The sequence below is a fragment of the Meles meles genome, chromosome 7, assembly GCF_922984935.1.
Source record: "Meles meles chromosome 7, mMelMel3.1 paternal haplotype, whole genome shotgun sequence".
In the NCBI taxonomy this organism is placed as follows: Eukaryota; Metazoa; Chordata; class Mammalia; order Carnivora; family Mustelidae; genus Meles; species Meles meles.
The window spans coordinates 19,612,878-19,636,902 of NC_060072.1; the positions used below are offsets into that span (position 1 = coordinate 19,612,878).

Below are 24,025 nucleotides of genomic sequence, written 5' to 3' on the forward strand. Positions count from 1 at the left end.
AAAACACTGAACTATACACTTAAAAATGGTTAAGATGGCCAATTTATTAAAAAGATATTATTTATTTGAGAGAGAGAGAGCGAGACACAGTAAGCCTGAGGGTGGGAGGGAAAAGGGTAAGAAGCAGGATCCCTGCTGAGCAGGGAGGCCCACACAGGGCTCGATCCCAGAACCCTGAGTCAAAGGCAGATGCTTAACCAACTGAGCCCCCAAGCAGCCCTCAGATGGTCAATTTTATGTTATATGTGTATTTTACTACAATGAAAAATAGCAATAATTCAAAGGAAATGAAATCAATATCTCAAAAAGATAACTGCACCCCCATGTTCACTACAGCATTATTTATAATAGGTAAGACATAGAAACAACCTGAGTTTCTGTCAAAGGATGACTGGATAATGAAAATGTGAAACACACACACAGATTATTACTCACCCATGAAAAAGAAAAAAAATCTTGCCATTTGTAACAACATAGGCGGATGCTGAGGGCCTGATGCTAAGTGAAATGAGTCAGAGAAAGACAAATACTGTATGATCTCACTTAGATGTGGAATCTTAAAAAAAATGAAAAACTGAACTTATTGATACAGAAAACAGATCAGTGGTTGTCAGAGGTGAGAGGTAGGGGTGGGGATGGAGAATGTGGGAAAGGAGATCAAAAGACTGAGCTTCCAGATATAAGGTCTGAGGATGTAACATAGAGTGTGATGACCACAGTTAACAATGCCATATTTTCTATTTGAAACTTGGTAAGAGGGGCGCCTGGGTGGCTCAGTGGTTTGGGCCACTGCCTTCGGCTCAGGTCATGGTCTCAGGGTCCTGGGATCGAGTCCCGCATCGGGCTCTCTGCTCGGCAGGGAGCCTGCTTCCCTCTCACTCTCTCTGCTTGCCTCTCTGCCTACTTGTGATCTCTCTCTGTCAAATAAATAAATAAAATCTTAAAAAAAAAAAAGAAACTTGGTAAGAGTAAATCTTAAAAGTTGTCATCACAAGAAAAAAAAACTATGTGAGGTGATGTAGTTAATGTGCTCATTGTGATCATTTTGCAATATCTACGTATATCAAATCACTATGTTACATACCTTAGACTAACACAAGTTTATATGTCAAAGACACCTCAGTAAAATGGGGGGAAAACATTAAGCCAACAGCATTAAACCAAATATAAAACCAATATTAAACCAATAAAATATAAGAATGAAAACACAGATCTTCCCCCCCCCCTTTGAATGTTAGGCACATTTGGGCAAGGGAAAAGGAACAAAAGGCAAGGCATCCTCTGCTAATGAGTCATTTTCAGAAATAACGTTCTGAGATTCTTGATGCTTTCCACAGGCTATTTTTTTTATGCTAAGTAAATTAACATCCTGAATTTATAAACTCTGTTTCTTCCAATTGCGCAATCAGGGAATTTGCTTCCTCAACCCCCTCTGATCCAACATATCCTTTAGTATCTCCATCTGCAAATCCACGGCCCCCACATTAACCCCGACAGTACTGGATCAGAAGGTTCTTGAGTCAGCAAGAGTTGTATTTGGTTGTGCTTTTCCCTGTACATGCTCTCTTATCATAGATGTCTTTTCGAAGGGAAATGATTCTTAGATCAGACATGAATTTTGGATAGAGGATAAAAATGAAAACCCAGCACCCTTTTTGGATCTCTTTTTCAAAACTCTCTTGTTAATTTAAAAGATAGTAAAAAGAAACCTAGAGTACTGAAAGGGTTAAACCTTGGAAAACTTCTTGAAGGAAAGTAAAGCATCGAGAAAGGTTGGTGGGACACACCAAAAAGTAGCCATCCCACCCAACCAGCTCAGGACAGACAGCTCCTGGAACATCTGATGAGTGCAATTTGGTCCTACTCAAGAACAACCCCCCCCCCAACCCCTCTCACCCCCCCTTCCCCCCACTCCCCTCTCGCCCCTCCCCACCCCAAGACAGCCAGAGCTCTCTTGCCCGCACACATCCAATTCCTGGGAAAGGAACAGCTCAGAGTTGGTTTGCTCAGGGCACGTTGAAAAGGAATTACAGGATATCAAACAAGGAAGTTGTAAAGATTTATTTATGGGAACAAAGACAAGGCAAACACTGTGCTCTCAGGAAAGTTTTTTAAGATCCTATTTCTGGTTTTTGTTAAGATGCAATCACTTCATAGAAACCTTAAAGAGAACCACAAGTCTGATGAATCTGACCTCCAAGTGTTCTTTATAACATCTGCCCTTTCTGGTTTAAAAGCTGACAGCTGTTGTGCTCATCCCGTGAGTTATTTGGAGAATAAGGCAATAGGATATCATATACCATATACTCTTACCCACTGAATAATTCATATCCACCATCTACTAACGATTATATCGTTCCACGTCTTCCCCTTGCCTCTCCAATTCCATCTTCCTGCCCGTCATGCTTTCCAGTACTAGAAGTGGGAATTGTGTACTTGATTTTTTTCTTTCAGAGGTTTTCCCATCCTGGCATTGAAATTAACTCTTTCCCACAGGTTCTAGACAGATGGCTTCGATTCAAAGTCCACTTCTGCCTTTCTGTGCTCATACAATCTTGGGCAAGTATGAAGCCCTCTGGACCTCCATTTCTCCACTGGCAAATGAGGAAAATACTATCACTTGACTTCTAAGGTCATTGTTGGGATGATAGAAGTTAAAGCATTGAATGTTTTCATAAATTCTGCCCCATAGGAAATTTTCAATAAATTGGTTGTCATGAAAAACCAAATGCATGCAATCATAAAATATAAAGTCTCCGGCATGTGACCGACGTCACCTGCACCCATGTTTTACAGCCTTTGTCTTATTTCACCATAAGGGACAATGAGGGTAGGAAAGTAAAATGGAGCCAGAAGCAAATCTATTCTCACAGTGCCCTCTCTGAAGCCCTGAATACTTGCTCCGGGGAGGCTACAAACCTGCCTCTCCCCTTTCTACCTTTCAGTGTTAACAAGGAAATAGTAATTGTGGATATATAACATTCAAAAATTAAACTCGTGGGCTGCCTGGGTGGCTCGGTTGGTTAAGCGTGGGACTCTTGCTTTGGGCCCAGGTCATGACCTCAGGGTTGTGGGATTGAGCCTTGCATGGAGCCTGCTTGAGATTTTTCTCTCTCCCTCTCCCTCTGCACCCCTGCACCCAATCTCTCTCCCTGAAGAAAAGAAAAGAAAAAAGAAAACTCGTTAGGCCAGAGACCCAAGAGACCATCCCTGCCCTGGGGGTGGTCCTGGAGAAATGGTGCAGTACAAGGAAGTGTGTCTGTCACCCCACCCCACACAACATGGCTCCGAGTTTCCCAGAGCCCTGTACTATGTGCCCTATGGACAGATGGCAGCCCCCCAGACATATGAGGGCACATACGCAGGTGAGACAGACCCTTCTGACAGTGACTCTCCTGACTTCATGCACGAGGCTTCAGACAGGCAGGGGCACTAGCAGCTGGATGGAAAGCAGATGATACCGGTGGAGGCCCGAGGTTATTACCCTCGCGGATCAATACCAAGAGCAGTGCCGCGCTGCGGTTCAGCAGGGGTACCTATGCTCTAGCAGCTGGCTGGCGGCCAAGGCGGACACCTTTTTGTGAAAATAAGCAACACTAAGATCAGCCTCCTTCTGGTGGGGAAAAAAGTTACAGAGGTCCTCCTGGGCTGAACCAAAAGTCCTCCTGCTGGAACTCCCTTTGTGCTACCACAAAGAAACAACAGAGGCAGAGAGAGAGGCGCCTGGAGGCTCAGCTGGTCAAGTCCCCCTTCCTCTCAGGTCAGAATGTCAGGGTCCTGGGATCCAGTCCCCGGTGAGCTCCTTGCTCAGCAGGAAGACTGCTTCTCCCTCTGCTCCTCCCCACTGCTTGTGTGTTCTCTCTCTCTCTGACAAATAAATAAACAAAATCTTAAAAAAAAAATAAACAAAAACAAACAAAAAACAAACAGCGGTAGAGAGAGCAAGCCCAGCGCAGTGTTAGCCTGTATCGGTGGCTGTCACGTATGGCAGTTAGTGATGGTTACTGTGCATCAGCTCCTGGAATCCTCACAACAGCCCTAGGAGGGAAGGACTATTATAACTGGTACAAATGTGAAATGCAATAAATATTTTTAAAATATTGAATAATCTCTCCAAAGACAAACAATTCCCATGACTTCCTGAAAGAGACCTCAGGATGAACAGGTGTCCACTACTTAGAATAAAATACGAGTTAGAATAAAATAAGCACAGTAAGTAAAATCGCACAGTAAGAATTCATCAGGCAGACTCCACAGGAGTCACCGTATAAGCTAATTTGCTCCACTGGGGCCGAATTTTGTCTCTATAATGAATGAGTTGGGTAACCCTGAGTAAATGATTTCACCCCCATTACCTATATCCTCACCTGCCAAAGGAAGAGATCAGATGACTTTTCGGGAGTTGGTAAACACACATGCGCATACACACAAATATTTTCACACTTTTTTTTTTTTTAGGAATTTTATTTATTCATCTGAGAGAGAGAGAGCGTGGGTGCTCAGGTGGGGGGAGGAGCAGAGGGAGAGGGACAAAGAGACTGAGCTGAGCATGGAGCCCAATGCAGGCTCAGTCTCAGGACTCTGAGATCATGACCTGAGCCGAAATCGAGAGTCAGAGGCTCAACTGACTGAGCCAGCCAGGTGCCCCAAATATTTTCACACTTTTAATGAAACAATGACTGAAGTCGCTCTCCCAACCCATCAACCATGTTAATAAACATGGAGCAATGCAGAGCCCAGAACATGGAGCAAAATACACTTTCTCATAACCATGCAAACATGCACCCCACCTCTCCCAGTAAGCACTGACTTACAAATGAGAAAGATTTGTTTCTATGAAGCAAACTATCCCGACTCTATAAATGCACCAACTACTTGATACTGACATAAGCATTCTTCTTGTGTTCTTGCTTCTCTCCTCCAGACACACATACTCCATCATCCCCAAGAACACAAACAACCTCAGGACATACCTGGAAATTGGCTACAATGCCCATTCCAATACATCCCACCAATCCAAGAACTAGTGACACCAAGTTAAAAACAGGTGTGCTGAAATAGCTGGTTTGGTTTTGCTTCTCTACTATTTTATATCTGGTGTACATTGTGGCTGCCCCTGTAAAAGAAAGGGACTTTGATGAATTTTTATTATTTGAACTTTTAGAACGAAAAACACAGGGAAAGTTTTGCTTTGCTTTTTTAAAGTCTGTATTTCAATTTCCTAACTGCCATAGTCTCCCACTCACCCACCCAGTCCTTCCTCACTCCTTCTTACTCTCTCCTCAGTATGATGGACACACACACACACACACACACACACACACTCCAACTTGCCCTTTTATCCTTTTCACATAAATACTACTGTGCATGTGTTCTGTGACTTGCTTTTTTTCCCATTAAGGAAATCACCATGGAGATCTTACCATGTCAGTACAAATAAGTCTACTTCATTGTTTTTAGGGGTCTCTTCATGGTATATATTTCATCATTTCCCTAATATTGGACTTCTACACTATCTCTATGTTTTTCCTATTACAAACAATGCTCAATGATGAGTACACAAGTCCTTGGCACGCTTTCAGAATGCTTCTGGAAGACAAATTCCTAGAAGTAATATTACTGGAGCAAAAACTGCACAATTAAAATGCCAAGAAGTATCTACAAATTGTTCCAACACTGTATTGTAGCATTTATACTCTCACAACAGAGTTTGAAAGCAACTGCTGTACGCCCTTGCCTCTTTAATTATTACTAATCCAATGAATGAGAAATGGCAACCTGTTGGCTTAATTTGCATTTCTCTGTGAGACTGAGCAACTTGCAGTATGTCTGCTGGTCATCTGCATTTCTTCTTCTGAAAACTGCATTTAAATTTTTTCTGATTTCTCTCCTGAGTTTGTCTATTCGTTTTTAATTTGCAGTTGTTTGTTTACACATAATGCACATTTGTCTATTGTCTGCTAGAAATATTACAAATTTTCTTCTGGTCCATCTTCAACTTTGTTGTTGCAGGTTTCATCATTTAGAAGTTTTCAATGTTTTTTTATCTACTAAATCTGTCAATTCCTTACAGTTTAGCTTCTGGGTTTTGTGTGAGTTTATCCCTCTGCCCCTCCTCCCACTCATGTGCCTGCACGCTCACACACACACTCTCTCTAATAAATAAGTAAATCTTTAAAAAAAATTATACACCCCAAGAGCGAACCCTAATGTAAACTATGGACTTTGGGTGATGATGACATGTCTGTAGACTCATCAGCTGTAACATACGTACAACTCTGGTGGGGGGATGACGATAGTTGGGGGGGACACTGGGTACGGGGCAGGGCATATATGAGAGATCTCTACCTTTTGCTCAGTTTTGCTGTGAACATAAAACTGTTCTGAAAAATAGTCTGCTAAAAAAATAACAAAAAATTATATACATACACATTTCACTTCACTTGAGACTATGAATTTTTCATTTATTTATAATAATTATTGTGTACTTACCAAGAAATGCAGAGAAGTTTATCATAAATCCAAAAATCCCGCTCTCTGGAGGTGTTGTTCCTGTATCACTGGCAAAGAGAAATGTCCAAATTATTAAAAGGGAATTCTGTTTAGACCCCTGGGAGGCACATATCTGGCAATTTTAATACGACGGTTCTTCTGGGTGTTTAGCCACTCTGAATTCCAAAGACTTGGTCTGATTTTGCTCTAACATATTTTCATTTTGGCCCTGAAAAATCTTAAACTCATTTTTCTACCACGAGAAATTACATTTAAATCTTTCCATTGTAAAAAGCTAGGAAATATTTAAAGTGAATGATTGTGGTGTTTCTCAAATGACAGAGCCCGATAAACTTGATGTGTTTATTCTCTTTAAGAATTCAGTGTTATGGGGCACCTGGGTGGCTCAGTCCTTAAGCATCTGCCTTTGGCTCTGGTCATGGTCCCAGAGTCCTGGGATCCAGCCCTGCATTGGGCTCCCTGATGGGGGAAGCCTGCTTCTCCCTTGCACACTCCCCTGCTTGTGTTCGCTCTCTCACTGTGTCTCTCTCTGTCAAATAAATAAATAAAATCTTAAAAGAAGGAAAAAGAATTGAATGTGACTATTTTGTGGGGGGTGGGGGGTGGAGTCTAAAATCAAGTTTGAAAAAGCAACTATTTGGATTTTAAGTATACATAAACACATAACTTAATTTTTTAAATAATTTGATTTATCCACTAGAGTTTCCACTACTGACAATAAGATAGTAGGAAGCTGAGCAATACCACTGATGCCTAGTAGAACTTTATGGAAGCAATAAGGTATCAAGGATATATTAACTGTGATAAAGTATTTTAACAAGAAATAGTTTCTACAAGACATGTTTCTATTGCAGTTAATCAATTCATTAGTTAAATGAGCTGGGAAAAAATTAATTAAATAAAGAAAGTAGTGTTTGATGTGTTCTGTTTTCTACTCACTCATGCCAAGGTTTACATTTTTATATAATCAAGCTGCTCCCATAAAGCAATAGTTTAAAGCTAATGGCCAAAGAGTTCTCAACATGAAACAATTCATACCCATCTTAAGTGTTTCCCCATTTTAAAACAGCTCTGAAATTTAAGTATTGAAACACTGATCTTGTTGAAGAGGCATACTTCAAATGATCTCGGGAATTCCATGAGAAGCCCATTGTGCAGAACACAACAGGAGTCTTTTGGTTTTATGTACACTTAATATTTGAAGAGCATAAAGAGGTTAAGGCTCCCCCTTACAGCAAACACTTCTATTCCTATTTCAGTCAGTGGCATTTGCACCTGTAAGAATCTGAAGGGCTTCGAATTTCACGTTATCATTTCTCCTACAAATAACCACTTTTCTCCCCAAAGAAGTGTTGAGGAGGAAAAGGCTGCACAATGTGTGGGATGTCTTTCTGAACACAATGTGGGTAAGAGGGGGGGACAGAAACCAGTCACGGAGAAAGGCAGAGACAGCTTTTACCCTCGGGAGGAATTTTGTCCAAAGATTAAATCTCACATAGAAATCAAGCCTTCCGTTCTTGGCCTTGGGATATAAAAAGGCAGCTTCCAGGTGAGTCATGCAAGAGTACTTGTGATCACAGGCCCGAGAGCACCTGCCACATGCTAGGGAGATTGTTTGCTTATTTGTGGATAAAGGAAGGAAATGGAAGGGTGAGGATATTTATGGGAACGGGGTTAGGTAAGTAGTTGGAGGGAAGAAGATGCCCTGACAGGAAATAAGTTGACCAGACTCTGTAACTATCTGCCCATGGATAGCAAAGCAGGACATATGTCAAGGGCCCAGATGTCCAGTCCCATGACATCAAACATGTGATCTGTAAGCTCAGAATTTCAGGGTTGTGCTTTATTCTTCTTTCTGTACATTTAAAACCATACAGGGTGCCTGGTTGCCTCAGGCTGGTAAGCATCTGACTTCCACTCAGGTCATGGTCTCGGGGTCCAGGATCTAGACTCCGTTCAGGTTCCCCTGCACAGTGGGGAGCCTGCTTGTCCTTCTCCCTCTACCCCTCCCCCTGCTAATGCTGTCTGTCTCCCTCTCCCTCTCTCTCTCTCAAATAAATAAATAAAATCTTAAAACATAACAGTAATAAAAAATAAAAATAAAATAAAACCATGCAGGCAGAATCAAAAGTACTTTGTAAATAGCCATTCCATATGTATTTGTTGAATGACTTGGTACTAGCAATTAAAAAAGAAAGAAAACCTAGTAATATCACTTATTGAGCATTTACTACATACCAGACACTGTTAGGTGGTTACCATACATCATTTCATTTTACTCTCACAACTTTAAGGTCTTATTGCAACCCCATTTTAATAAGGAAGGGAGTGGTATTAGAGGGGTTACATAATTTGTTCAAGGTCATGGGGTTATTAAAGATGTGAATCAACAGACCCAAAATGGAGTTGCTTAAGCTAAGCTGCAAGTCACCAAACTGAGACTTAATGACAATTTCAGCTCTCCTGGAAATGGAACCTTTAACCAGTCATTCAGGAATCACCTGATCAGCATTAGTTATGTAATCTGTCTGATAGGACCCCTGTCCTCTGTAGGGAAAGTAAGCTTGCAGTAATCAGTTGGCTTTTTGCTGAGTACAACTTCCTTGTCCCTGCTCCCTTCTGCCTATAAAAGTCTTTCATTTTGTACAGTTCCTCAGAGCTCCTTTCTGTCTGTTAGACCGGATGCTGCCCAATTCTTGAATCCATGAATAAAGCCAATAAAAATGTTATTTAAAAAGTTAAATTTTGTAAAATAAAAAAAGTAAAAAAAAAAAAGTTAAATTTTGTTGTTAACACACTCCAGATATCTGACTCCCTGGCCTCCCTGCCTCTGGTGTGCTCTAAAGAAAGCAAGGAACAGAGCAGTTGGAATGACTGTGGGTAGGGGCAGAGAATAAACACTGATGGGCTGCTAGATGTTTAACAACTAGCTCTGGAGGGAGCCTGATTGGTAGCACAGGCCAATTTTCATGGTGTAAATGCTCCCAACATGTCAATGTTCAAGCTGCCAACATGTAGGTCGCTGAACATTGAATTAGGAAGAAATGTACACAGTTGGCTCTCAGCCGCACTTATCAGCTGGCCCCAGCTCACCATGGCAATGAACCATAACAGTAATGAAAAGAGATCAGCATGCCTTTCTTGTATACCAGGAAAGTGTAAACCAGGCAAGACCTCATAACTCCTCAAATGCCATAACTGAATTGTAAAATATTTTTTTCCATTTTATTTATTTTTGCAGCGTAACAGTATTCATTGTTTTTGCACAACACCCAGTGCTCCATGCAAAACGTGCCCTCCCTATTACCCACCACCTGTTCCCCCAACTTCCCACCCCTGACCCTTCAAAACCCTCAGGTTGTTTTTCAGAGTCCATAGTCTCTTATGGTTCGCCTGAATTGTAAAATATTTTTGACAAATATTAACAATCGTAATAAATCTGATTTTCTTTCAGGCTTAGAGACTACAACACCTATCCTCAGTGCATGAGTACCAATTGACCTACATTCCTATACCTGGCTGCAACATAAGCAGTGACTATACTACAAAAATTTGGGGAAATATTACTGTACTGCATTCATAACCAGTTGTTGGATTCAATGCAACCACCTTTAAAATTTTTTTTATTTGGCTCCACAAATACCATGAAATTTATCTGCCCATCAACAAAATATTTAAGAGTTACCTACTACTGAGTAGGAAGCCTGATGTGGGGCTGGATACCAGAACCCTGGAATCACGACCTGAGCTGAAGGCAGATGTTTAACTAACTGACTGAGCCACCCAGGCACCCCTTCACAAAGATATTTCAAGAAAATTTACCAAGCAGCAAATAAAAATGTGAAACTTCTTAGAAGTTCTTAGACAGCAAAATTAAACCATTTGAGACTACTCCCAAATAAAAAGCTTTTGCACAGGAAAGGAAACCATCAATAAACTACCTACTGAATAGGATATATCCCATAAGTAGTTAATATTTCAAAATATATAAAGAATAAATATGAACACAAATACAAATATATATATATGTGTAGAGAGAGAGAGAGATTATATAACTCAACACCAAGAAAAAAAACAGTCTAATTAAAAATGGGCAGAAGACATGAATAGACAGCTTCCCAAGGAAGACATACAAATGGCCAACAGACACATGAAAAGATATTCAACATCACTCATCATCAGGGAATTGCAAATCAAAACTACAATGAGATATCACTTCACACCTGTCAGAATGACTAGAATTAAAAAGACAAGAAATAAGTGTTGGTAAGGATGTGAAAAAAAGGAAACCTTCTTGTACTGTTGGTGGTGTACTGTAAACTGGTGCAGCCACTGTGGAAAACAATATGGAGTTTCCTCAAAACTTCCTCAAAAACTTACAAATAGAATTACCATACAATCCAGTAATTTCATTACTGGGTACTTACCCAAAGAAAACGAAAACACTAATTTGAAAAAATATATGCACCCTATGTTTGTTGCAGCGTTATTTACAATAGCCAAGATATGGAAGCAATCCAAGTGTCTACTGATTGGATAAATGAGATATGGGCTACACACACACACACACACACACACACACACACACACACGGGAATATTACTTGGCCATTAAAAAGAATGACAGCTTGTCATTTGCAACAACACAGATGGACCTAGACGGTATAATGCTAAGTGACACAAATAAGACATAGAAAGACACATTCCATATGATTTCATTCATATGTGGAATTTAAGAAACAAAGCAAATAAACAAAGAAAAGAGACAAACCAAACCAAAAAACCAGACTCCTAAATACAGAGAAGAAACTGGTGGTTGCCAGAGGGAGGTAAGTTGGGGGGATGGATGAAATAGACTAAGAGTACACTTATTTTGATAAGCACTGAGTAATGTATAGAATTGCTGAGTCACTAGGGGTGCCTGGGTGGCTCAGTGGGTTAAGCCTCTGCCTTCGGCTCAGGTCATGATCTCAGGGTCCTGGGATTGAGCCCTGCATCAGGCTCTCTGCTTAGCGGGGAGCCTGCTTCCCTCTCTCTCTCTCTCTCTCTGCCTGCCTCTCTGCCTACTTGTGATCTCTCTCTATCAAATAAATAAATAAAATCTAAAACAAAAATCGTTGAGTCACTATACTGTACACCTGAAACTAGTATGATGCTGTATGTTAATTATAATTTAATTTTAAAAAAAAGAATAGCAGTGGTTGCCCATTATCATCAATAAAAATGAAAAGGTTCTTTTACCTTCAAATGTTCTTTTTAAGTCTTTCAGTCTCTGAGCTAATATGTTACATCATTAATAAATATCACATCACATCTTCTGCCTGACATTGGATTCCAGATGAGCACAACACCCAGGGGGTACCAAGAGAAGCTGTGGATAGACTCTTTTTATGTTTATTTTTTTAAGCTCAAACTAAATGATCTCATTGTGCAAAGGCAGATGTAGTAGTATTTGGTTGGCATAGCCATACTTAGGTGCTGATTCAGGAAACTGGAGAACAAATAAGAGGTGAAATCAATTGCTTCCCAGCCTTGCAAAATAGTCTCCCCACCCAACTCCCACCACATGATTCTGTACCATATGGCTTAAGCAACATGGTTCTGGCCCCGCCCCATCACCGCTACCTCCTCGCTTGCCTCCTCATAAATAACACACTTCTTGGAAACTGCAACAGAGATAGAAAGTAATTTTTCATTTGCATGTATCTCAGACGCTGTTGAGGCTGTTGTTTATAGACAGTTGTTTCTAGGGTTGGATTGTGTCTAGGAAATCAAATTACATCAGTATTTCCTGCATTTACCTCTCTACAAATTAAGTTCACCATGGAAAATTCCAAGTTATCTAACATCCTTCTCCATACTAATTTATGACTTTACACCAGTGCATAATCATTTGATGCTCAAAGGAATGAAAACAATGCAAAGAAGACCTACATGATAATATAAGCTTGATGGAATGCTGTTCTCTAAATCACTAGATAAAAGTAATTCCATCATTCCAAAGCCTGGAGTCATGGCTTATGGGGGAGGGAGGGTCTGACAAGCTGACAGTATGCAAAATTATCTGCTTGCCCAGACTGAGGTTTATTAGATTGTCCTAAAATTCTGGACCCATTGCTTGGAAAAATTAATCAGGACTTAGAACCTGAAGACACTGAATGCTCTAAAATAAAGGCGACTGGTATTTCCTTTATCTTCACAATATTTACATATAATAAACTGAAGGGAAGAAGTATGATAATAAAAAGTCATTATACTTTATCAGATACTTTTAACTAGGGCTAAGTTTTTGGCATTTGTTGATGACTCTCCTGAAGTGGGAGGCACCATATATATAGCTGTATCAACCTTTTTTTAACTTAAAAAGGATTTCCTACTCATAAATGCAAACAACTCACACCATTCTCACCTCACCCATATGCAAATTGCCCCCCTTTCTATTAGTCCAAGTTCCCTCTTTGTTCAGAAAAAGAAAAAAAAAATTGGCGGGGGTAGTGAGTTGGTGGGCAGAGTAAGAGAGTGAATCTCAAGCAGCCTCCACACCCAGCAGGGAGCCGGACGCCAGGCTAGGTCCCACAACCCTGAGGTCATGATCCAGGCCAAAATCAAGAGTCAGGTGTTTAACTGACTGAGCCACCCAGATGCCCCACAACCTTTTTTCTTAATCGTTAAGTGTTGGGAACTGTGCCAGGTGATGGGGACACAAAGACAAAAAGACAACTCACTAGCCTTCAAGAAGCTTAATATCTAACACAAAATTCAAGGATGTGTTGACTCAATACATAGTTACTGACTGCCTTCAACACAACCTAGGCATGGCAAATGTAGTGACAGGTAACACAGAAAAATCCCCTCCTTCATGAACCTTCTAATCTGTGGAGGGCAATATAAAAAAAAAAAAAAGAGTCCAGGGTGACGAATGCTGTGAAGAAAAGGTAAGTTGGATACAGGACTCGGAGAGGGTTGAGCCACCTACTTGAGACAGGGTGACTTGGGAAGGGGACTAGAACAGACATCTGGATGAGGAGGAGTATTTGGGCCAGGAAATTTACAAGCAGAGGAACAGCAAAGTCAAAGGCCTTAAGGTGGCAATATATCAGAGGAACCGTAAGGAAGTGGCTGTGGCCAGAGAGGAGTGAGCAGAGAGAGTGAGTGTGTGTGTCTGTGTGTGTATGTGCACGCGCATATGCACACAGATGGGGGAGCCCCAGGGTCATGGTGAAGACTCTGAATGTCATTCTGAGATGATTGGAAGCCGTTGAGGGCTAAGCATTTGAAAGTGATACGAAGTTGGTTGATGTTTTTATAGAATGTTGTGAAAAGGCTGTAGAAAGGCAAGCGTGGACCAACGAGAGACCGTTAGGAAGCTATTTCAGTAGTTTGTCAAGAGATGACAGCGGCTGGGGCCACCGTGGTAATGAAGCCGGAGGTGATAAGACGGCAGATTTGGAAAGTATTCTGAGAGGGGTCTCTAGAAAATCATCCCTGCTTGGACTATGGCTGCTAATATTACAAAAGAAATTTTATTTTTTATTTTTTTAAAGACTTTATTTATTTATTTGACAGAGAGAGATCACAAGTAGGCAGAGAGAGACGGAGAAGCAGGCTCCCCGCAGAGCAGAGCGCCCCATGTGGGGCTTGATCCCAGGACCCTGAGATCCTGACCTGAGCCAAAGGCAGAGGCTTAACCCACTGAGCCACCCAGGCGCCCCACAAAAGAAATTTTTAAAATTAACATTTCCTCAGCCCTTACGCTGGGCCAGGCACATCTTACTTGGTCTTCACAACTTTGCAAGGCAAGTACTTAGTATCTTCATCCTAAAGATGAAGAAATGGAGTCTTAGAAGAGTATTTCGCTCAAGGCCACAGGGATAGTACACGGGAAAGCCAATCCATCTAGAGTTGTCTGATTTCAATGGACACAACTTAGAAACTCTTTCCTGCTGTGCTATTTTACGTTTCTTTTTATGAAAACATATTATTTCCATGTGAGTTTGTAGTGCTACGTAACTATAGCCAGGTTTGCATCTGGAACCATAGTAAGATGTCCCTGGCAAGAACTGTGTCTATAACACAGATACCTGAGGGACTGAAATGCAATTACTGTCAGGTAAGGAGGACTGCTGAGTAGAGCACTCTTTTTTTTTTTAAGTTGAAATTAAGACCTTATATTTAAAAATTGTCGGCCTTGCAACAGTCAGACTTTTGAGCAATACTCTGTCTTTTTAGAAGTAAGAATAACTGAAGAAAAACATTACCAATTTTATTTTTCTTGAAAAAAGGTTTTAGGTAATCCAATGACAATGGAAAATTTAAACAGAGGAGAAATTACACATATTTATAGTTGACTCAGAAGCCAAATAACACTGAATTAACTAATCACCTCAATTAATCTTTGAGCTGTGAAAGTTTAGGATCTTCAATTTTCTTATTATGCATTTCTTAGGATTAACTCATTTGGATAATTTTTTTTAAGAAAATGTGAAGCTCTAAATTTTCATTTCAAGGATGATACTTTTCTAGCTAAAAGTTTTCAACAGCAAAGCCCACCTTTTCATCCTTATGATATGAAGTAATAATCAACCCATTGTAAAGACTGAAGTGTCATTAACGTCATGTCAGAATACATGACTTTATACACACAGACCCCCTTATCTGTTATTTATTATCCTGGACCCCACAGTTTTTGGTTGTTTGTTTTCTTTAATTTTAGGTAGTTAACATACAGTGCAGTATTACTGGCTTCTGGAGTAGAATTCAGTGATTCATCACTTTCATACAACTCTCAGTGCTCATCAGAACAAGTGCCCTCCTTATACCCATCCCCCATCCAGCCCCTCTCCCCTCCACCTCCCACCATGAACCCTCAGTTTGTTCTCTATCATTAAAAGGGTTTCTTATGGTGGGACATTATCATAACATGGGGCTAAATGATGAATTGCAGGCATCAACACTGTATGTGACACGGTCTTAATAGTATAAAAAATGTTTATAAAAATGCTCACATATAAACTTACATATACCTTACATGAGGTGATAGGTATTATATGAGGGATGAGGTATTATATGGATTGTACTGATGAACCCTGGGCATTTTGTATCCCTGCTCATATATATTAGATATAATTGAGTGATTGTATGTAAATAGAGTCCAAAACTATGCAAATCAGGTCAATAATACTGGATATAGTTCTAGAAAGTTGAGATTTGAAATATGTATTTCTGTTTCTGTATTTCTGGCCTTTTCACTATGATTATTACATTTTTATTTTAGAACTGTAAAGTACACCTTCACAAGTTATTGTTACTGGAAAACTGCATATTTGTAACAAAACAAACAGAAGTGAAAAAAGTATGATCCAAAATAGATAAGGGGATAGAGAGATACAAAGTTCCAGTTACAAAATAAATAAGTCACAGAGATGAAAAGCACAGCACAGGGAACAGAGTCAATAATATTGTAATAATGTTTGGTGACAGATGATGACTACAGTTACCCTGATGAACACGGGAGTAAATTGTTGAATGACTATATTATACAGCTGAAACTAATATAATACTTAAATAAATAAATAAATAAATTTAAAATAATATGTAGGAGTGAATGCAATTTTATAAAAACATATATGTAAATAGGGGCGCCCGGGTGGCTCAGTTAAAGCCTCTCCCTTCGGCTTGGGTCATGATCCGCGTCGGGCTCTCTGTTCAGTGGGGAGCCTGCTTCCCTTCCTCTCTCTCTGCCTGCCTCTCTGCCTGGTTGTGATCTCTGTCTGTCAAATAAATAAATAAAATATTTTTTAAAAAAAACATATATGTAAATATAAACATGGAAATGTATTAGTATATAAACATATAAAATTTGTATGAACATGTAAAGAAATAAGAAATTCCTAGGATTCCTAGGATGTTGGGTTCATGTTTACCATTCATTTCTACAATATAGTTCTTTATTTTCTAACAACAACAACAAAAAAGTTTGTTATGGCTTGTTTCCCTCTCTCCTTTTTTTCTTTTCCCCTTCCCGTATATTCATCTGCTTTCTTTCTTAAATGCCACATATGAGTGAGATCATATGGTATATTTGTCTTTCTCTGACTGACTTATTTCACTTGGCATAATATACTCCATCTCCATCCCTGTCATTGCAAATGGGAAGATTTCATTCTTTTTGATGGCTGAGTAATTTTCCATTGTGTATATATACTGCATCTTCTTTATCCATTCATCAGTCGATGCACATTCAGGCTGCTTCCATAGTTTGGCTATTGTTGATAATGCTGCTATAAATATCTGGACCCCACTATTATGGTTGAAATGGAAGCAAAAATCACAATTGCCTGAAATACAATGTAGTTAGTAATCAAAAAAGTTGGTTAAGGCAGAAGTCATCAAAAATTATGTGGATACAAAGAAAAATTATGTGGCTACATATACCAACAAGCAAATACATGTATGCACATTCATTTGCCTACCTGTTGATGGGGCCAAGGCAGTTATGTGAGTACCAGTCCACTGTGTGTCTCCCTGGTATATAAACCGCATCTACTTTAACTTATCTCATTTCTAGTTTCGGGTTCTTTAAAGTGGAAGGGAATCTTAAAGATACTTTTGAAGCAATCTGAGTGCAGAATCCTTCTAGTTTTTTTAATGGCTTTTTGTTAGTCTTTACATTTGTCATAAACACTGCAATTTTTTTTATTTTTTATTTTTTTTTAAAGATTTTATTTATTTATTTGACACACAGAGAGAGATCACAAGCAGGCAGAGAGGCAGGCAGAGAGAGAGAGAGGGAAGCAGACTCCCTGCTGAGCAGAGAGCCCGATGTGGGGCTCGATCCCAGGACCCTGAGATCATGACCTGAGCCGAAGGCAGCGGCTTAACCCACTGAGCCACCCAGGCGCCCTAAACACTGCAATTTTTGACAACTGTCTCTTTTGAATCTTCTCAAAGCATTCAATAGCATTTTCTTTAAAATTAAAATTCTTTTTTGCATTCACAGACCCACAGTTTATGTACAGTGAGTTAAATCACATAATTACAATAAAAAAAAAACCTGGCATAAACACATTTGGGAACAAACACAGCTGACCCTGGATAAGCGTACAAAGAAACAGGTGAGAGAAGACAGCAAGCAGCCCAGAGTGGCCAGTGCTGGGAGAGGCTGTCAGGGACCATGGGCTTCAGTCAGTGTATTTTTGAGAGAATGAGGTTAGCAGTTAACCCAGCAAGTTGACTGAAGTTGGTTAAGAAAATTTTTACTATAGGGGCACCTGGCTGGCTCAGTAGATAGAGCATGAAACTCTTGATCTTGGGGTTGTGAATTCAAGTCCCATTTGGGGCATAAAGATAACTTTAAAAATAAAATTAAAAAGAAAACTTGTGCTATAATCACAAATAAACTGATTACTTATGAAATTAGCCCTCAACCAAATGTCTTTTCCTACTTAAGCCTGGCATCTATACAGACCAAGGTGGACTGGTCCTTTGATAATACAAATGCTTACAGAGAACTTATGTTCTTGCACCAGGGTGTGAATGAGTTCTAAGTGAGTTCACACGATAATTCCTGAGGGATGTGCTATCACTAACCCATAGAAAAGCAAAGAGAAATCAAGTAACCTGCCCAAGGGCCTCGAAGGCACTCGGTGGAGTTGTATTCTAACCATAGTTACCTGCTCCAAAGTTGTTCCTTTATTCACCACGATGAAAAATCAAAGGATGTAAATATCCAACAATGTAAGTCAAATGGACTACACAGTGAGGCTGCAAATCTCGTAAAACATGCAGAATTTCATGAAGCCGACAGATGGTGTTGGAGAACAGCTGGAATGGCAGCCCAAGTTAATGAACAGTGAGCCCTGGCAGAATCAGTTAACAACTGAAGGGAAGCTGACAAGATTAACAAAACACTTAACAAAAGCAGGCCCATCAGGCATAAACTATCTTAGCATTCAACCAATATTTACTACATGTCAACTACTACAACTACTACATGTCTGGCACGGTCATAAATGCAAGGGATGCAGCAGTGAACAAACCCTAAATCTCTACCCTCATGAAACTTATATTCTGTGTGAGAAACAGACAATAATCAAGATCAATATCCTTACACACAGATTAAGAACAATCATTGGGAAAAGTGAAGTCATAAAATATTTCTGCAAAAATGAGCCTCTTCGTATCTCCCTTCACAAGACAAATGTGAAATCAAGGGCTTCACACAATCATAAAACTGTCTTGGGAAGTTCCTTCCCTTAAAAAATCCACACCTGAATGATTTTAAGATTTTTGTTTATCATAAGAATTTTGTCTTTTCATTTTGCTTTTCATTAGAAGATGTGTTCATTATAATGAATTTTGTTCAAGGTTGGAACTAGCCCTTAATTTTGATTCTAACCTAAATTTTATGCTTGTTTACCACATGAAAGATAAAATAATTTCCCTCATTTTTATATTCACTTCTGGAGTTAAAGACCCAGCCTCTTTTACTTTGTTTACTACGCCATTTTGGTCTCCATTTTAAGGTGGCTTAATTGTAGGTGACCCAGTTTTTTGTCACCAACCACTGAGCAGGTTTGTGGTCATGAGGAGGAACAATGGGAGTGGCCAAAGATCACAATCTACCCAGCAAACCGTATTTGCACAAAAAATGAGACTAGGTTAATAAAAAGCAACCAGGATGCAGAACTGACAAAACTTTAAAAATAAAGGGCCACTGAATATACTGGAAGCATGAGACACCGGCCAAAGAAGAAGATATAAAAGGGAGTGGCTTATCAGCTGGAGGAGTTGATAAGTAAAGCTGATTCAAGATAGCCTCTCAGTTTTGGTCACAGAGGGACTATAAGAAACTATAACAAAGTAAGTGTGATTATACTCAAGAATGTGGGTGTGGCCTTGTAAAAATTAAAATAATCCTTTCAGGTTGACTTTTACTTGTCATTCATTTTGAAAACCTCACGGTTTTCTAACTAATGGTTTCCTAATACAGAAACTGTATTAGTTTCTGTGCTAGCACAATAGCACTGTGCTATTCCAGCTTGTTAAATCTAGTGGCTGCTTGAATCGCATGTCTCTAATTTAATTTTTGATAGGAAGTCAGTCAATATGCTACAGGATAACAATGTTGTTATCCTGAAGAAGTTATGTGATGAGGAAGCTGAGTTTGAATGTCACATTGGAAAGAGGTCCTCCCAGGATTATGGTTCTTATAAAACGCAATGGCTCTTATTTAAAGTGTTCACATTTGGGAGGCACCTGGGTGGCTCAGTTGGTTAAGTGGCTGACTCTTGATTTTGGCTCAAGTCACAATCTCAGGTCCTAGGACTGAGTGCAGAGGAGGGCTCCCCGCTCAGCAGGGAATCTGCTTGGGGATTCTCTCTCCCTGTGCCCCTCCCCACCATTTCCACATGAGTGCTCTCACTCTCTCCCAAATAAATAAATCTTTAAAAAATAAAGTGTTCAACGTTGTTTAAAAAAAAAAAACAATAAAGGGTTTAACACTAAGAAGTGTCAGAATATCATATTGGTTGAACAAGGTCATCACATAAAAGGGAAGCATCCTGAATACATCCAAATCACTGATCAGTGACCAATGATCTTATCAAGCCTTCCCTCAAAGGATGTGGCCCTGGGGGGGAAATAACTATATTGAAAATGAGTGCCCAAGAAATATTAATTCAACAAATACTGAAAGCCCTCATGAATCTTATATTCCAGTGAAGGAAGACAGATGAAGTATATAATTTGTTAGAAGATGCTATGGTAAGTAATTAGAATAATTAGACTAGATACGGGGGATCAAGAGTGCTTGCCAGCGTTTTAAATAGGGCGACAGGCCTCACGAATATCCGAACAGAGGAGGTGGTCAGGGAGAAAGCCTGACAATTTCTGGAGGAAGAGCATTCTGGCAGAGGAATAGCCAGGGCAGAGGTCATGAGGAGGTAGGGTTTCTGACAGGCTCAAGACACAGGAAGGAGGCCAGTGCAGTCAGAGGAAAGTGGAGGGAGTGGTGGTAAGGGAGAAGGAGAGACCATGACAACAGACATGAGTTATAGGAGATAAAGTCAAACATTTCTGGGCCCAAATGGATAAATCTGGCATTACTCCCATCACTTCCCGGTATCTCGTTCTTAATCTAAATCTTGCCTTTGCTTCAGTGACTTGGTTTTCTAGGCGGGGACGAGACAATGGAATCCTCCAGCTCCTCAAGTAGGCAGAGAGAGCAAACAACCTAAAAGTCCCCAGCACATGTGGGCAAGCAAAACATGTGTTGTTTATAGGCTGCTGGTTCCTGGCAAGGAGGAGACAATCTCCAGCCTTTTTCTCCTTAACTTCTGCTTTTCCTAAAGACTTCCTTCCCTTGTTAAATGTAATACCTATTCTTTGGACTCTCTGTGATTTGAGCATCTCACCAGTGGTTCATCTCAGCTCATTTCCCCATTTCTGAGTGTCTTCCATTTCAAGTTCGCCCTGTGGTGCTATTAATCACAACTATATCAGACCTCTTCACAAAAATTTAAGCCCTCCTGCCTCTGACACTTTCCACCCTTCTCCCGCCACCAATGAGTATCAAATATTATGTGTTCCTGATTTTTAGATCTGGGACAGCTATTATTTTCTCAATAAAAAGCATTGTAGGGAAAGAAACTTCTCCCTTTTATACATATCTAAGAGGATCTATTAGCTTCAGAATCAAGAGAAACGAAAAAATGCCATGTCAGACTGAGGTGAGCCACTAGAAACCAAGTCCAGGTTTCAGCAGGACACAAGATCTGATGGGAAAGTGTTCGTGATGCCTGGAACAACTCTTGAGTGGGCAAAACCAACACCGCCATTAACTGGTTCTCTGCATTCTTCACACTGCTCTCTTCCTTGCTTCAAACTCTAGTCTCTTCTTGCCTCATCTTCCTTTCCCCTTCCTTGCCCACAAACTACAGAACATTGTTCACCACACAGCATGGCTGCAGGACGGAGAAGCCCTACAATCTCTATAATCATAAAGTGGTAACAAAACCTTGGTTGCCACCAACTTTATTATTTCCTCACCAACCAGTGCAGGTCACAGCACTTGGATAAGGATGGATGGTCCTAATGGTTAAGGAACGCCGGTTGCCATGGGGCTAGTCATTGAGCTGGAAGCCATTTGAAAAGGACTGAGACGTTCTGGGCACCGACGAAGTGACCCCTCAGGAATGGTGAAGCCAAAACTTATGAAAAAAGAAATGGTGTAATGACAACGCAAGATATGTCATAAGTTACTGACAATTTGAGGGCTCTGACTTTGCGGGCGCTCTACCCAAAGGGATCCTGGGAAGCTCCCTCCAGAAGAGCTTAAGCCTAACTCCCAAAGACCTGGAGGTGACACGGTGTCCTTTTGGGTTGGACGGATCTGGGTGTGAATTCTGCTTCCACCATTCCTATCTGTGACATCAGTGTCACACTGATGAAATTTCAACGACTGCTCATACTTAGTTTCCTTGCATGAGAAATAAGCCGGACATCCATCAAGCGGATGTTGGGAAGTGGAAGTGAAGTATGTGAGCGGTTTTAGCATACACCAGGATCTGCCTCTTCCACACTCAAAAAATGGCATCCATCAGGCCCCATTCTTGTTTCAGTGCCGCCCAAGAAGCATCTTCCAAGGATTCTGTCCCACGGTCCGTCTGAAGTTCTATTGTCTATCCTGAGCCCCTCCCGACGGCACTGGGATCAGTGTTCAATGCTCAGGGTGAAGTCAGAACCGCTCTCAGCTCTGCACCCGCTGCCTCCCTACGGGTCCTGGCGGCCGGGAGAGCGCTGCCCTCGTTGTCGGCTGTGACTCTCCCTGCCAGACAACCCCCGCCGGGTCTGGGCCCTTCCCTCCCCGCGGGCACTCTGCCCCCAGCCCCTCTGCCGGGCCGGGCCTCACCTGATGTAGGGGAGGAAGGGGTTGACGTGCCCGGAGAGCACCGCGACCACGTAGGAGATGATGAAGGCGGCGGACGACCAGGTCACCAGGAGGAAGGGCACGAAGGCCATTCCCCTCAGGAAGCACAGCATCGCGCGGCCGCCGGGAGAGCGCTACGCTCTGCGGGGCCGGGCGCGGGACGCGGGGCGCAGGAGTCGCGCACGTGCTGGCCCGCAGGCGGCGGCGGGACCGGAGGCTCCGCGACGGCTGGGCAGGCCCGGCCCGGGACCGAAGGAAGGGCGGAGAGCGGAGCGAGGCGGCGGGAGGCGAGGCAGGCAGGCGGGCGGGCGGCCGGGGGTGGGTGGGGCGCGGGCCGCCCGGGCTTGTTGCGAAACCAGTGAAGTCACAAAGCGGCGGGCTCGCGGGCTTGGAGGCGCGCGGCGACCTCCCCGCGGACGCGAAGTGGGAGCGGCGGGGACGCGGCGCCTGGCTCCTTTCGCTTTTGGTTCGGACTCGGCAGGGGTCTGCACGGGCGGGCGGGGGTGCCCGGGGACCGTCCCAGCCTGCCCGGCCGCCCCGGCTCTTGCGCAACTCCGGAGAAACGGACAGCTCGTCCGCGGCCCTCCTTCCCCGGGGGTTTCCAGGGTATGGGGCCTCGAACCCCGGGGGGCTTCCCTTCCGTGGTCCCACCGGCTGCCCGTCGCGGGTTGAGAGTGTGGCCACGACGTGGCGACATCCAGCCCATCCCGCTGCTGCTGCACGGATCCGGACAGAAGTGTATGGTGACGTTCGCCAACTCATGGGGCACAGACGGGGCCCACCTCGCTGGTGCCCACGAGAAAACCTACTGTGTGTAGGAGCCGGTGGGAGTCGAGATGGGACTGAGTTGCAGCCCAGCCTTGTGGCCCTTTGTGCCTCATAGTTCTGCTTTTCACTAGAGCAGACCTCGAGTTATTTCCTAGAAATGAGATTTCCCTTTCTCCTCTCAGGGATGAGGGTTCGCCCATGCTGGAGACTGTGACGTAAGATGAGTAACGGTAACCTCATACATTTCAAACGCAGCAAAAAGGATTTGTGTTCTGGAGGCGCTTGTGAGTATGGCGAGTTTGAGGGATGGGTTATAGATTCTGAGCCCAAGGTATGTGTTGGAAGTTACTGGGTCATCGGTGACCAAACGTGGGCAAACCCCACAGGATACAAAGATCAAATAGTACCATGGGGCCAGAAGACTGACATATCAAAATTAAATAAAATTATATGGAATATTAGATAGAAATTTAAAAAGTGAAAGTGTTGGCAGGCGGGGGGGGGGGGGGGGGGGCAGTGCTCACGAAAAGGACCAAGGAAGTTTTCCTGACAGGTGATATTTGAGATTTCGAAAGTGAATAATTGCTAACCAGGCAAAGAAAGGGGAGACAACTATTCCAAGACAAGGAAAAAGCAGGAGAAAATCACAGACCCTGGAGTTGCTTGGTTTCTGGAACATGAAAAATCACTCAAGTGTAAGGCAGAGAATAGAGAGGTGGGCAAAGAGGGCATCCAACAGGAGCCCTGGTAATTTTTTTCAGTTCACTTTTTTTTTTTAATTTTTGTTTTTTGGTAGTGAGGAAATTATAGGAATATG

At 41.8% G+C, this 24,025-nt stretch overlaps 1 protein-coding gene across 2 annotated transcripts in view; it reads right to left on the reverse strand.

Moving 5' to 3' along the window:
* The window catches only part of DRAM1 (DNA damage regulated autophagy modulator 1), a 36,143-nt gene extending 12,862 nt beyond the window's left edge, over positions 1–23,281 (reverse strand). The window contains exons 1-3 of one of the 2 annotated variants that reach the window (XM_046011094.1): positions 22,423–22,689; positions 6,493–6,560; positions 4,974–5,116 (exon numbers count right to left, since the gene is read on the reverse strand). In XM_046011094.1, coding sequence (XP_045867050.1) covers positions 4,974–5,116; positions 6,493–6,560; positions 22,423–22,553 — 342 coding nt within the window. In that variant the 5' untranslated portion in view covers positions 22,554–22,689. Of the gene's footprint in view, positions 1–4,973; positions 5,117–6,492; positions 6,561–22,422 lie in introns of those variants that run through there. The other variant, XR_006819573.1, reaches the window with a different exon arrangement.
* Between the last annotated feature and the right edge of the window lie 744 nt (positions 23,282–24,025).